This window comes from Neovison vison, chromosome 11 (genome assembly GCF_020171115.1).
Source record: "Neovison vison isolate M4711 chromosome 11, ASM_NN_V1, whole genome shotgun sequence".
In the NCBI taxonomy this organism is placed as follows: domain Eukaryota; kingdom Metazoa; phylum Chordata; class Mammalia; order Carnivora; family Mustelidae; genus Neogale; species Neogale vison.
The window spans coordinates 34,818,744-34,833,477 of NC_058101.1; the positions used below are offsets into that span (position 1 = coordinate 34,818,744).

General features: G+C 46.1%; 1 protein-coding gene across 2 annotated transcripts in view; it reads left to right on the forward strand.

Moving 5' to 3' along the window:
• The window catches only part of RBM47 (RNA binding motif protein 47), a 70,604-nt gene that overhangs the window by 52,732 nt on the left and 3,138 nt on the right, over positions 1-14,734 (forward strand). The window contains exons 2-4 of one of the 2 annotated variants that reach the window (XM_044224348.1): positions 5,038-6,194; positions 7,043-7,249; positions 9,857-10,065. In XM_044224348.1, coding sequence (XP_044080283.1) covers positions 5,069-6,194; positions 7,043-7,249; positions 9,857-10,065 — 1,542 coding nt within the window. In that variant the 5' untranslated portion in view covers positions 5,038-5,068. The remainder of the gene's footprint in view (positions 1-5,037; positions 6,195-7,042; positions 7,250-9,856; positions 10,066-14,734) is intronic. The other variant, XM_044224349.1, reaches the window with a different exon arrangement.

Sequence of the window (14,734 nt, forward strand, 5' to 3'; positions counted from 1 at the left end):
ATTGATGTTCTCTGTGCATCTCCTAGAGCAGAGGTCAGCATACTTGGTCTCTACCTAGCCAGACAGCAGATATTTTAGGCTTTGCAGGCCATATCATCTCTGAACTATTTGACTCTGCCGTGGTACTACAAAAGCAATCATAGCTAATATTTCCTTTAAGGGTATGGCTGTGTTCTGATAAAATTTTATTTATAAAAAACTAATGGCATGGGCGCCTGGGTGGCTTGGTGGGTTGAGCCTCTGCCTTCGGCTCGGGTCATGGTCTGGGGTTCCTGGGATCAAGTCTCACATCGGGCTCTCTCTTCGGCGGGGAATCTGCTGCCCCGTCTCTCTGACTGCTGCTGCTCTGTCTACTTGTGATCTCTCTTGCTGTGTGTCGAATAAATAAATAAAATACTAAAAAAAAAAAAAAAAAAAAAAACTAATGGCAGGCTGGGTTTGGCCCATGGTCGTAGTTACCAGGCTCTTGGTCTAAAGCTGGTCTAATTGTGATAAGTCAGGTATTCTGTTCCGTCTTTGAGAGAAGGGTCATATTAGCTGTATAGTACCCTTTTTTAAGGCATTAAATAAATCATATATCTTTTTTATATATTGAAGCCTTTGGCCTTAAAAATTCATTGAGCAGCACACCATATAATTTGTTTAACGATAGTACAATAGACATAAAGATAAGGAGAATGGAGTTTGTAGACAAGATTTTTGTGAATGTATTAAACTTCCTTGTTTAAAGGCCTCTAATGAAATCCTAATTTTATGGGATTTTTGTTGTTGTTGTTCCTTTGGCATCTCTGAGCTTTCTCACTTTCTTTTTGAGTTTTTTTTTTAATTGTGGTAAAATATACATAACAATTAACCATTTTAACTATTTTAAAATTCTTTTTAAGTATACAGTTCAGTGGCATTAAGTCCATTCACATTGTTGCGTAACCATCACTGTCCACCTCTAGAACTTTCTCATCATGCCTAATTGAAACTCCATAAACACTGGTGCTCCCTTTTCCCATTCCCTATCTCCAGACAGCCATGATTCTACTTTCTGTCTCTATGAATTTGTCTGTTCTAGGTACTTCATATAAGTGGAATCATACAATATTTGTTCTTTTGTGCTGGGTTATTTCACTTAGCATGATGTCTCCATGGTGCATCCAAGTTGTAACATGTGTTCTAATTCCCTTTTCAAGGCTGAATAATATTCTACTAAGTATACCTACCACATTTCATTTGTCCTCCTATGCATCCGATGGACAGTTGGGTTGTTTCTACTTTTTGACTATTGGAAATAATGCTGTTAGGATCATTGGTGTACAAATATCTGTTTGAATCCTTGTTTTCAGTTCTTTTGGGTATATAACCAATAGTGGAATCGTTGGATCTTATGACAATTCTAGGTTTAAGCTTCGAGGAATCACCATATGGTCTTCCACAGTAACTGTACCATTTTACATTCCTTCTAGCAATGTGAAAAGGTTCCAATTTTCTTCACGGTCTTGCTAATGCTCATTTTGTGTTTTGTTTTGTTTTTTATAATAGCCATGCTAATAAGTGAGAATCACTGTGGTTCTCATTTATTTGTAGGTCAGTGTTTGTAGTTAGTGTAAAAGACAGTTCATTTAGACATTACATTCATCAATGTCTGGTGCAAATTTCTGTGTGTGTGTGTGTGTGTGTGTAGATGCTTTCATTCCTCTCCTAGTTCCAAAATTAAGTGAGATGACTTATGGGAATATATGAACAATAAGATGAATAATACAAATAGCTGAATTCATGGCACCAGGTATATAGAAGACTAAAAAAAAAAAAAAAAAAAGACACTATAACCAAAATTAGATAAACTTGAGACTGTGTCATAATGTCTTTGAAGATTACTAAAATTGAAGTGGCAGATTTCATCCTGAACTTCCTAGTGGCCAAAGAAAAAGGGGAAAGAGGGACAATAACACTATTCATTTATTCCAGATGATGACAGCTCGGGAAAAAAGACTTCTTGGCCTATAGATGTAAGAAATAAGCTATCACAATTTTAAAGGAAGTGATTTTTTTTAAAAAAGAGTGATTATATTACTGACCCCATCAGATTTCAAACTGAAAGCAAACAAAAATTTTTATAAAATTAATGGAATTGCCACTGGAAATGACTCTCATAGCCTGACCCTTAAAGACTTCTCTTGGTGTAAAATGGTAATTTCAGAGTAAAATTAGGAAAACACGAAGTCAACTCTGCTCATCTCAGAGCAATAGGGTGTCTTCCTCTGGACTTTATTTAACGTTTTATGTAGCACAACATGTAAGATCTTGCATTGCCTCATACATGTTTCTGTATGTCCTGGCATTTCCTTCCCAGATCACATACATGTTTGTACCAATAGTCTTCTTAAGAATATATCCTTATCTCCCTTTTGAAGTAAGGGAAGAGCTTCATGTTCAAATCTGATATTGAAATTTCTGTTTCAGTGAGAAACTACAGGAACAAATGTATCATTTTCAAATTTGTAATAGAAAAAAAGACTTCATGATAAGTAGCTATGTTGTCAAACCAGTCTCAAGCACTTAAAAAGCAAAAGAAATAAAAGATAAGCATAGAAGCCATATGAAACAGATGTTTTTAAAGAACTGAGAAAGTGGGGCGCCTGGGTGGCTCAGTGGGTTAAGTCTCTGCCTTTCGCTCAGGTCGTGGTCTCAGGGTCCTGGGATCGGGCCCCGCGTCGGGCTCTCTGCTCAGCAGGGAGCCTGCTTCCTCCTCTCTCTCTTTACCTGCCTCTCTGTCAAACAAATAAATATTTTTAAAATATATTAAAAATATTAAAAAATAAATATTTTTTAAAAAAGAACTGAGAAAGTGTCAAATTACCCTGAAACTGAGGATGCCTGGGTGGCTCAGTTGGTTAAGCAGCTGCCTTTGGCTCAGGTCATGATCCCAGAGTCTAGGGATTGAGCCCTATATCTGGCTCCTTGCTCAGCAGGAGTCTGCTTCTCCCTCAGCCTGCTGTGCTTTCTTTCTCTCTGACAAATAAACAAATAAAATATTTAAAACAACAACAACAATAAAAAAACATGTAATCTGGCTCCAGGGGCCACTCAGTTCCCCACGAAATCATACTGCCCCTTGGTGTTAACGGCAGGTGAACCAAGAAAGTACTTGTTCAACCAGCTGGCAAATAAACATCTCAGATTTCTGTTGTGTCCCTCCAATTTCTTTTGTGTGTATGTTTTTTTTAAACACTTAAACTTACATTAATTATTCTTGAAACTTCCCTTAATATTCTATACGGTTCCTACTGGTGAATTTTTACAGATCATGCTCCAGATTCCTGCTGAATGATGAAACTTTATGCCATTAAATAATAAATATGTTTTTACAAAGAGTTTTTGAGAATCTGGAGGAATGCTTATAAAATGAAGCAAAGCAACAAGATGCAAATTTGTTGGAAGCCAAGCTCCACCCCTACCCCCCAAAAAATCATATAAAAAAATATATATGGGAGAGTTTAATTTTGGCTATCATTGGGTAGGAATAACAGGAATGATTTCTTTTACTGCTTTTCTTAATTTTCCATAAAATTTATCTGAAAAATGAAATAAACTTCATTTTTTAAAGGACCTTTTTACAAAAGCATGGCACAAAGCCACTAATGCTAACCTTACTGTATAGTTAAAATCATCTCCACAGAGCCCCATTCTGTATGAGCAAAGGTGAAATGGTTTACACTATTGTACATGGGGTTTTTTTTAAGGTTTATTTGAGAGAGAGAGCCTGCCCATGCGTGCGCATGCACTAGTGGGGGGAGGGGGGGGCAGAGGGATTCTCAAGTCCTTGACTCCCTGCTGAGCATGGAGCCCAATGCAGGCTCCATCCTACAACCCTGAGATCGAGCCCTAAACCGAAATCAAGAGTAGGATGTTTAATCAACTCAGCCACCCAGGCACCCCATGGCTATTTAATTTTAGGTTAACTAAAATGAAGTAAAATAAAAAACTCAGTTCAACTCCCGCTAGCCCCCTTTTAATTGTTCAGTAGCCACAAGTGGCTAATGACAGCTTTTCCATCCTCACCGAAGGTTCTGTTGCACAGCACTGCTTTCAGAGTAAAAATGTGGCATCGGGAACCAGGTGACTTGGAATCAAATCCTGGTAGGAGATGACTCTTGGCTGTGTGAAATGGGCAATTTACTCAACTTCTCTGAGCCTACAGACAAATTAGGAGAATAATACCGCTTTCCATGTAATGAGATTAAGAAAATCGGAAATAAGATAATACGTGTGACAGTTCCCTAAAAACCCGTACTGTGGCTCACAGTATTGTAGCTGCTTCAAAAAACCCTCCAGCTGAACTTAATATAGCTCTTTGTAGACTGATTCCAAATCCATACATGGTTCCTACCCAAACTTTTACCTAAATGACACCATAAAAATCCAACTCACCAGCTCCTGCTACAGCTCCTAGGCCATGTCCATGGCAGTGCGGATGTTCCATTTCTCTCTTGGAAAAAGCTTCCAGGACACAGCTCTCTCCTGTAGAATAACACCTCCTCCAAGTTTTCCTTGACAACTTCAATGCACTGCTCTATGTCCATTCCTAAAGGACAAGATTGTCTTAAAAAAAAAAAAAGAGCCTCTGTCTGCCCAAGAAATAAATGGGGTAAAATGCTCTATAACGAAAAGGAAATCAGTCTGAGTCGACAGTGCAGGAGTTGAGCAAAAGATGTTCCCATTTGCTGCAAGAACGTGAGGTTTTTCACTCCCAATTACAGCAGGTTCGCTGTGCTTCAAAGCTGTTGGGGGTACTGATTCAGCGGAAGTCCTTGCTCCTTCTGATTTTTTTTTTTTCCCCGAGTCCCTTCTGGTTTTTCCGGCAAAACAGCTTGGCTAATTTAGACCCTGTTCGAGCTGCTGTATTTATTTCTCATCTAACCACCTGCCGGTTAAGGCGTGAGTCTCGCAGGTCTTAAAAGAATGAAGTAGCCAGGTTGGGGCTGGACGCGGTGCAGACTCCACACTCATCCTGCCTTCTGCCTTCTGCCTCCTCCTCCCTGCCCCCAGGTCTCCTGCAGCCGTGGATGCCTTTGACATTATGACCGCAGAGGATTCCACCGCAGCCATGAGCAGCGACTCAGCCGCCGCGTCCTCGGCCAAGGTGCCGGAGGGCGTGGCCGGCGCGCCCAACGAGGCGGCGCTGCTGGCGCTGATGGAGCGCACGGGCTACAGCATGGTGCAGGAGAACGGGCAGCGCAAGTACGGCGGCCCACCGCCCGGCTGGGAGGGCCCGCACCCGCAGCGCGGCTGCGAGGTCTTCGTGGGCAAGATCCCGCGCGATGTGTACGAGGACGAGCTGGTGCCCGTGTTCGAGGCGGTGGGCCGCATCTACGAGCTGCGCCTCATGATGGACTTCGACGGCAAGAACCGCGGCTACGCCTTCGTCATGTACTGCCACAAGAGCGAGGCCAAGCGCGCCGTGCGCGAGCTCAACAACTACGAGATCCGCCCGGGCCGCCTGCTCGGCGTGTGCTGCAGCGTGGACAACTGCCGCCTCTTCATCGGCGGCATTCCCAAGATGAAGAAGCGCGAGGAGATCCTGGAGGAGATCGCCAAGGTCACCGAGGGCGTGCTGGACGTGATCGTCTACGCCAGCGCGGCGGACAAGATGAAGAACCGCGGCTTCGCCTTCGTCGAGTACGAGAGCCACCGCGCCGCCGCCATGGCGCGCCGCAAGCTCATGCCCGGCCGCATCCAGCTCTGGGGCCACCAGATCGCCGTGGACTGGGCCGAGCCCGAGATCGACGTGGACGAGGACGTGATGGAGACCGTCAAGATCCTCTACGTGCGCAACCTCATGATCGAGACCACGGAGGACACCATCAAGAAGAGCTTCGGCCAGTTCAACCCGGGCTGCGTGGAGCGCGTCAAGAAGATCCGCGACTACGCCTTCGTGCACTTCGTCAGCCGCGAGGACGCCGTGCACGCCATGAACAACCTCAACGGCACCGAGCTGGAGGGCTCCTGCCTCGAGGTGACGCTGGCCAAACCTGTGGACAAGGAGCAGTACTCCCGCTACCAGAAGGCGGCCAAGGGCGGCGGCGTGGCAGAGGCGGCGGTGCAGCAGCCCAGCTACGTGTACTCGTGCGACCCCTATACGCTGGCTTACTACGGCTACCCCTACAACGCGCTCATCGGGCCCAACAGAGACTACTTTGTGAAAGGTTAGTGGGGGCTGTTCTGTGGGGGTGGGGAGGGCGGCGCCGAGAGCCACATGGCCCGGGCAGCATCAGGGGTGTTGTGGCTGTCATTTGCTGAGCTGCTAGATGGGCTTCTGTGCCCTACTCACCCAAACCCCCTTTGGGTGTCGGTTCTGGGGTCTGTTCTTCACGGGCACACAGAGCATTTGCTTCCATAGCATTGGGGGACACGCAGGTCATTTCTCTGTATGGGATGAGCTCTACAATCACGGGGGCATGCAAGCATTTTCTTGCACACTACCTTTAGAGGACCTGCCGGATCTAGGGCTAGTCCGCCAGTGTCTGGGTACTTAAGTTAAAGCCTCCTTGTGAAATTAATCTTTAGGATGTTGTTGGCGTGGCGGTGGTAGTTAACTTACTCACTAGGGTAGAGTGAAACCAAGCATTACACCGGGAAACCAATACCTAGGTTCTGAGTCCTGATGTCATCAGATTGACTGGCTGTGTGACTTTCATCAGTCCCTTGACCCTCCCTCCGCCAGTTTTCTCACCCATACGATGAGGAAGGTGAGCCAGCAGATCCCCTTCCAGATACAACATCTTTGCAGCTGGGGAATGTTGTTCTTTATTGAAGTTACAGTCAAAGCCCTAGGAACTTGCCATGTAAGTTCATCTCTTGCATGACTCTAAGTGCTTAGGATACGAATGTAGGCTGGAACAGAATGTTGGAAGCCTCTTACCAGCTCATTCTAGAGCAGCACCTGCAACTAGACTTAGGGCAAACACCCTAACGCCAAGAATCTTGAGTTAAGATCTGCCTCTTGTACCGTCAGCTGTTGGATGCTCACCATTTTTTGTGTTGTTATTCCAAGCAGGCAGCATACGAGGCCGGGGTCGAGGTGCAGCTGGCAACAGAGCCCCAGGGCCCAGGGGTTCCTACCTCGGGGGTTATTCGGCTGGTCGTGGTATATATAGCCGATATCATGAAGGGAAAGGAAAGCAACAAGAAAAAGGATATGAGCTTGTGCCGAATTTGGAAATCTCTGCTGTCAATCCCGTTGCCATTAAACCTGGTACAGGTCAGTATAAACCAGAGATAGTCTGTATCCACTCAGCTGAAACCCCAACGCTGTCTTTGAAGTGACCCCAAGATTTCCTCGGGCTCCTTCATTGACATGTGTGTTCCTCTTCTCACAGGCAGCCAGAGGTCAGGCAAAGACTCTGGCCTCCTGAGCCACCTTCTCTAGAACTTAAGGGGCTCTTCTACCTTGGATAATGTTCAAGTCAAACTTTTCAGTGGTGGGTTTTTCCAATGGGTGTCACCAGTGGTTAACCTGTTTCTCAATCTGTGACCGAGTTGGAGTGGTGAGGAGGGGTGGCAGAAGACACAGAAAACTGGGAGATCCTTCTGTATCTTCTGCTGGCCCAGAATATCTTCTTCCTCCTCAAGCCTTTTGCTACACCAGCAGTCAGCAGCCACAAGGTATGGCTGATCGCTGGTTCCAAGAGTTGGTGGAAAGGGTAAAAAATTTCTTTGGGAGCACAAAACACAAGCGTCCCTTGTTATGGTCTTAGAACAAGCCAGAAAACCTGGGAACAAGGCAGCAGTGAAAGCTTTGGCAGGTGCTCATTTCTTGGATTCCAGTTCCCAGCACTCTTCTCTCCCCGTCTTGCTGGAGCAGTAGATTGGGGGTAAGGACACTCATATAATTCAAGCCAGAAACCTTGAACTTTGCTTTCACCTGCAAGCCCCACAAACCAGTTTGCCCCTGTGACTAGTGCCCATTGGTCAACCTAACAGGAGGCAGGTCTTTCTGATCCAAACTTGTGAAGAACTCCAATCCCGAGGGCAGCGTAGCACCAGCTTACACCACACAGGTGTCCAAATGTAGGGAAGCCTCATTCGTGGACAGTCAGAGCCATCCTCCCCCAGCCCTCTTCCTGGTTTCAGGGAGGGCAGATCGAAAAGCTCTTGGAGAAAATCCTCCCCTTAAAGCTCAGCTGCTCCAACTTTCTTCTGGTTGAGGATTGTACACTCCTTTCCCTAGCTAAGAGATCCCAGGAATCTGCATTGCCACGTAGGGCTTAAAAAGTGTTTTCCCAGTAGAGCTTCCTTTTGATAATCCAGCGATTTTTTTTTTTTTTTTTTTTGGCCTGTGAAAAAGTGTTGCAAATTCTCAGTCAAGTGACTCCTTACACTGGATTTCCTTATAAATGCCACCGATACTGTAAGTTTGTTAAATTGATCATGGATGTCCCTAATGCCGTAAGACAGAGCCTAGGTGTGGGAGCTGTCACTTCTTCCTGTTGGAAAAGGGACTCCTGTTGGCAAGTTGTGATCATTTAAGATTTAACTAGAGAAAAGAGCTTTTAAACCATCTTGAAGCATAGAGTCACGTCCTGGGGCCTGACATAGAAATTCCTGCGGGCTGACAGCCAAAACGATCCAGAGTTACTCAGTAGAATCCCAATGTAGCTTAAACTCCTAATCGCCTCAGGTCCCCATTCCCGTGGCCTCTCTTTCTAACTCATCCAGAAAATTAGAACTTTATATTTAGGAGAAAGACCAGGGCAATGCTGAAATACGTGACCACAGACCCTGTGATTGAAAAGGCAGGTGAAGGATTTGGTGAAAGTTTGAGGTCCATTTTATTGAAAGATCGTACCGTGGTTTAGCCTGCAATCATTTGTCTCTTTACCTTACGTCAAGTGAGCTTGTAGTGGAATAAGTAATACCTACAGTTGTAGAAAAAAACATGAAAGCCCACTCTGTGTATGCATTTTACATTCTTGCACTCAACACACCCATACGTACCACGTACTCAGACTCTTCCAAAACCAGAGCTAGAATTTGTTCCTTGTACCTGTCTTTATCAGATGTCGGCATTTATTACCTGCTGTCTGTTTGAGCCCTGGTTAAAATAGGGACTTCACTCACAGATCACATCTTTGAGTTGGCGGGGCCCGTCCCCAAACCAGTCACTCTGCCTGCTCCGCTGCTGTGAGTGGACATTGGAAGAGGAGAGCATTTGCCGTTTTTTATTAAGTATTTTTGCTTGAATCGGTAATGCTGAGAGCTAAAACAGAGTGGGGAAGGCTTGCACAGACCTCTGAATTCCCAGAAGGAAACCCTCAGCAGCACCTGTTGCTTAAAACGTGAACATGAACGGGTGGCAGGTCTGGTAATGAGCCGGTGGGGGAGTGGCAGGTCTGGTAATGAGCCGGTGGGGGATGAGGGCGGGCCGGTTCCCTCTCGCCCGCATCTGGTGGGGCCTCGAGCCTCTGATCTCACGTTTCACTCTGAGCCTCTCCTCTCGGTCAGAAGGCCCTTGCCTGTGCTGTAGGAAGTCAAGAGGGGGATTCCAGATTAGAGTTCTCTGTAGACGCAGTAGGAAAAACGTTGGTGCGGAGACCTAACTCTGGAGATCTCTCCGTGAGCATCTGTTGGGAGACGCCACTGGTCCCACATGGCTCCTTCTGCAGGATGAGCAGGGAGCTGGAGAGCATACCTGCCAGCTCCCCTCTCTTCCTCCTGAGTCGCGCCTTGTTACCTGGCCTTAGGGAGCATTAGTTAGCCGGCGAGGCCCGTGACCACCACACTTGGCTTTGCAAAATAACAAGAAAGGATGGATCTCCCTCAGGGACGCTCAAGCGACACGCGTTTTCCCTTGTCCCTTCTCTTGCAGTGGCCATCCCAGCCATCGGGGCCCAGTACTCCATGTTTCAGGCAGCGCCAGCCCCTAAAATGATCGAAGACGGGAAAATCCACACAATGGAGCACATGATCAGCCCCATCGCCGTGCAGCCAGACCCAGCCAGCGCTGCCGCGGCCGCTGCCGCCGCAGCCGCCGCCGCGGCCGTCATTCCCACCGTGTCCACGCCGCCACCGTTCCAGGTAGAGCTCTGGCTGGGGTCCTCGACATCCTTGTGGGAGGCCTCCCTTCTTTAAGCATGGATTCATTTCCCGGTCGGCAGGACAATCAGCCAGTGCCTCACTCTCTGATGAAGTCTGGGATGGGGTGATGGGAGAAATGGGTCCTATAAATCATGTCAGGACAGAAGAATTCTCAAAATCATAATTGTACTACCCCAAGGTCATCACTGGATTAAAGATGGGAAGCCATATGCAAAAATGACACACGTAATTCTTCAGTGTCATGATACTGTACATACGATTTTTTTTTTTTTAATGACGCTGGGTAATTTTTAACTCATGTTCTTACTGCTAAGGGGCTGACTCCCAAAGTCCAGGGAGATAGCTCACGCTTTCACATTCCAAATTGCAGCTCGAGGAAGATTTTTTTCTTTTTTTTCCATTCTCTCCCTCAGGGTGCCTGGGTGGCTTAGTCGGTTAAGTGTCTGACTCTTTATTTGAGCTTGGGGTCGTGAGATCGAGCCCCACGTCGGGCTCTGTGCTCAGAGCAGTCTGCTGGAGACTTTCTGTCTCCCTCTGCCACTCCTACCCTGAGATTTCTCTTTCTCTCAATAAATCTTTTTTTTTTTTCTTTTTTTTTTTTAAATAAAGTTCTCAGAGCACAGTGGTTAAGCGTCTGCCTTTGGCTCAGGTCATGATCCCAGGGTCCTGGGATCCAGCCCCGCATCAGGCTCCCTACTGGGTGGGGGAGTCTGCTTCTCCATCTCTTAGCTCCCCCAGCTCATGCTCTCTGTCTCACACTCTCTATCTCAAATAAATAAATAAAATCTCTAAAAAGTAAAGTTCTCTCTGCCCCCTTCTGTGTATAAATATTTCAACCTATATATTCATATACAGTGTGTGTGGAGAGAGAACTGCCTGTAGAGATAGAGATCTATGAAACGTTACAAAATGTGTCCTTAACCCTCTCCTCCAACCAGACCCAGCTGTTCCCATTCCTCCTCCTCCGAGTCCAGTCTCACGGTTCCAGCCTCCTTCCCCACCTTTGCTCACAGCTTCTCTTCTCTGTGGTGTCTTCAGTCTCGTGACTTCTGTGGAATCTTCCCCATCCACCGTAGCCTTGGAAATCCTGTCCCCTGTATGTCTCGTTACCCACATTATACCTTGGCGAATGATTGCCGCTTTGTTCTGTCTCCCAACTCATGAAGCTCCTCTAGACCGAGAGTCACATTTTGTATTTTCTTTTTATCATCAGCGCATAGCACATAGGGAATACCTATAGATGATACGTCATTCTCCCGAACAAAACAAAACAAAAAAAACCATGTTAAAGCTACTTTTCATGAGGCAGTGGCTCTCAGATACCTTCTTAGTCAAAAAGCATAGATACCCAGGCTGGGGGTCTCTGCCCTAACTGGGTCAGAACTATCCAGGGAGTATGTTTACAGAACAGATTCTTGAGACCCTCACCTTGAAGACTCCGACTGGGTAGAACTTGGCTGGGGTTCTAGAACCCAGTGATGCTGAGATAGAGCCAGACTGGGGACCCATCACACGCCCTCATGACGCTTTTGCCCTCACTGTGCACAGTCTTTCTGTGCTATTCAGAAAGGGTCACGCCAGTTGAAGTATATTCCTGTGTCGGTGTGTCGTTCCTTGATTCTGGACTTTTGAAAACCCGGAAAAGGAGTAAGTCGTAAATGACTCACACTCTTAAGTGGCAACTGAGTGTAGCTATGGCTTGTGGCCTGACTGTAAATATCTACAATAACCTCCAAATAGTATTTAGTGGAATTCTGGTAATAATGTCAGATTTCCCTTGACTACGAAACTCGTGCACTTTTGTCCGTGGTGCTTGGTGTCCCAGATTCCCGTTCTCGTATTCGCCGTTGCAGGCTATTCTCGGTCTTTCACCAGTCTCCACTCGATGTTGCCATCAGGGTCTCTGTTTCGAGTCTTTGCTTATGAGTTTGCTGTGTAGACAGTGATGATCAGTTTATTCTGATGGAGATTCCACCCCCCCAAACCCCTCCTTCAACATATGTGGAGCTATTACTTTTGAACTTGAGAATGATTTCTTTGTGTATGAGCGGCCTCGGTGCCCACCCGCCAGTCTCGGTTCTCTGCATCCTCCCTCTGAGTCCTTTGACCCTGGGCTCTCTGAACGTTTGGCTCTCTGTCCCCACCCCTATATTCTCTGCCAAATTGCAGCAGCGGAAGGAGCATTTTAAGTGCTCCTGATGAGTGACTAGAACACTCTTCCGAGTGGAGCCACACTAGAAACCTGCTCCCAGCATTACTTCTAGAACCTTCCTGTGGAACACCTTCAGTCGTTCTCTATCTTGCACATGCTCAGGCATGTTCCTGCTCAGCCACTTTATATCCTCCACCTCATAAAGGCTTTATAAGTAACTGAAGAAAATATTTACTGACATAGACCTTTTTAAAAATTTATTTCTCAAAGAGTTCTCAATCTTCACAAACCTCTGGTGTAAGTAGAACAGGGATAGGCATTTCCCCTTGATGAGGTCTCTTCCTCTCCTCCTTCCTCCGCCAGCTCCCCATGCTCAACCCTTCCAGGCCTAGGTGTTGAGCTCGACCTTAGCACATGGAGAGGTTTCTCTCGGATGTCCCCTTCTCTGCAATTTCATCCCTTTGTGCATTTGTCACTGAATATATGTCTGCCCATTTGGAAAAGAGGGCTTGTGTCTTGCTTTAAGACACCATCTTCCCAGTTCTGAAGTTTCTCTCTTGCCCATGAGATCTTTGCTGTTTTAGTGTTGTAGGAGATGAGCTAACACAGGGCTAAAAGTGCAGGCTCCAGAGTCACCATTCCTTTGCTTAAAAGCTGTGTCACCTTGTGCAAGTCATTTAACACATCAGACCTCTCCTTATAATCATAGTACCAGCTTCATTGGTAGTTGGGATGATTCCAGAACATCATACAAATAAGGCACTTAGAATAGTGCCCAGCAGACCACAGATGGTTGTTACTATCATTTAGTATAATTATTATTTTGGTTACGGTGGAAAAAATGGCTCTTCGATGGTGAGTCGCCTTTGAACGTAATTTTATGACTCTCATTTGCAAATTTTGTTAGGGAAAGATAATTAATTCCCTTACAAAAATCCAGGAAGAACTCATTTTTAAAAATTGACTTCTCCATTTCATATATCCCAAATTGTTTATTTATTTTTTTTTTTAAAGATTTTATTTATTTATTTGACAGAGAGAGATTACAAGTAGGCAGAGAGGCAGGCAGAGAGAGAGAGGAGGAAGCAGGCTCCCTGCTGAGCAGAGAGCCCGATGCGGGACTCGATCCCAGGACCCTGAGATCATGACCTGAGCCGAAGGCAGCGGCTTAACCCACTGAGCCACCCAGGCGCCCCCCAAATTGTTTATTTTGAAGATGCACGAAGACAGAGAGGCCTTATAGGCACTTACTGCAGGGCATCGTGAGGAACGTAAGGTATACTAGGTATTTTGTTAAGCATGTGTTTCTTTCACCACAAATCCCCCTTGCCATAAAGCATCTCACGGAACTGTTTCCAGAGCAAACCCTTTGGGAAATACTGAGCTGCAGTCTTTACTCTTTACACCTGTTGGCTCGGGAAATGTAGCATGTTATACTTTCAGGTAGAGACGAGAGCAAGGAGCCGGGACTCTGATGGAGCCCGAGGTGGTGTCTGCGGTAAGGAAGCTTTAGTGAGTGAGCTAGCCGTTCCCTACTGCCTTCTCCTGCAGAAACTCCTCCTCATCCTTCAAGACCCAGCTCAAATGTCTCTGCTTCCAACATTGCTTTCTCCAACTTCCCAAGTGAGTTAGTTCCTTTTCTGAGCCTCTACAGCCATCTGCACAGTTGACCTTGAGCAACGCAGGGGTTAGGTGTGCCCACCTCCCCCCACCCTCCACGCAGTTGTACATAAACCCACACGTAACTTTTGACTCCATCGCAGCAGAACTACTGACAGCCTACTGTTGACTGGAAGGCTTCCTGATAAATAAACAGTCAATGAAACATACGTTCTGTATGTTACATGGATTGTGTACTACATTCTTACAGTAAGAAAGTCATAAGGTAAGAAAAATTATAAGGAAGAGAAAATACATATAGGTACTGTGCTGCACAGTGGGAAAAATCCACATGGAAGTATACCCACTCAGTTCAAACCCTGGTTGTTTGAGGATCAACCGTACGCATCGTGGGTGTCCTATCTTAGGTGAGAGCTGGTCCAAGTCATCAATGACACCAGCTGAAAATTATATGTGTTTTCAGGGTTTTCAGGTCACAGCTTCCAAAGCTGCCCCTGTGGAGATCTGTACACTGGGTTCCATAACATTGTCACAGTTGGTTGTCCTCTCCCGTTTTTGAAGCACCATGTTCCTTCAGTTAAGTAAGAGTGGAGGCACTGGCATATATTTTATGGACCGTATTTTTTTTTCTTTTTTCTTTTCTTTTCTTTTCTTTTTTTTTTTTTTTAAAGATTTTATTGATTTGACAGAGAAAGAGAAATCACAAGTAGGCAGAGAGGCAGGCAAAGAGAGACAGGGGAGGAAGCAGGCTCCCTGCGGAGCAGAGAGCCCGACTTGGGGCTCGATCCCAGGACCCTGGGATCACGACCCGAGCCGAAGGCAGAGGCTTAACCCACTGAGCCACCCAGGTCCCCCCCCCCCGGACCATATTTTTAA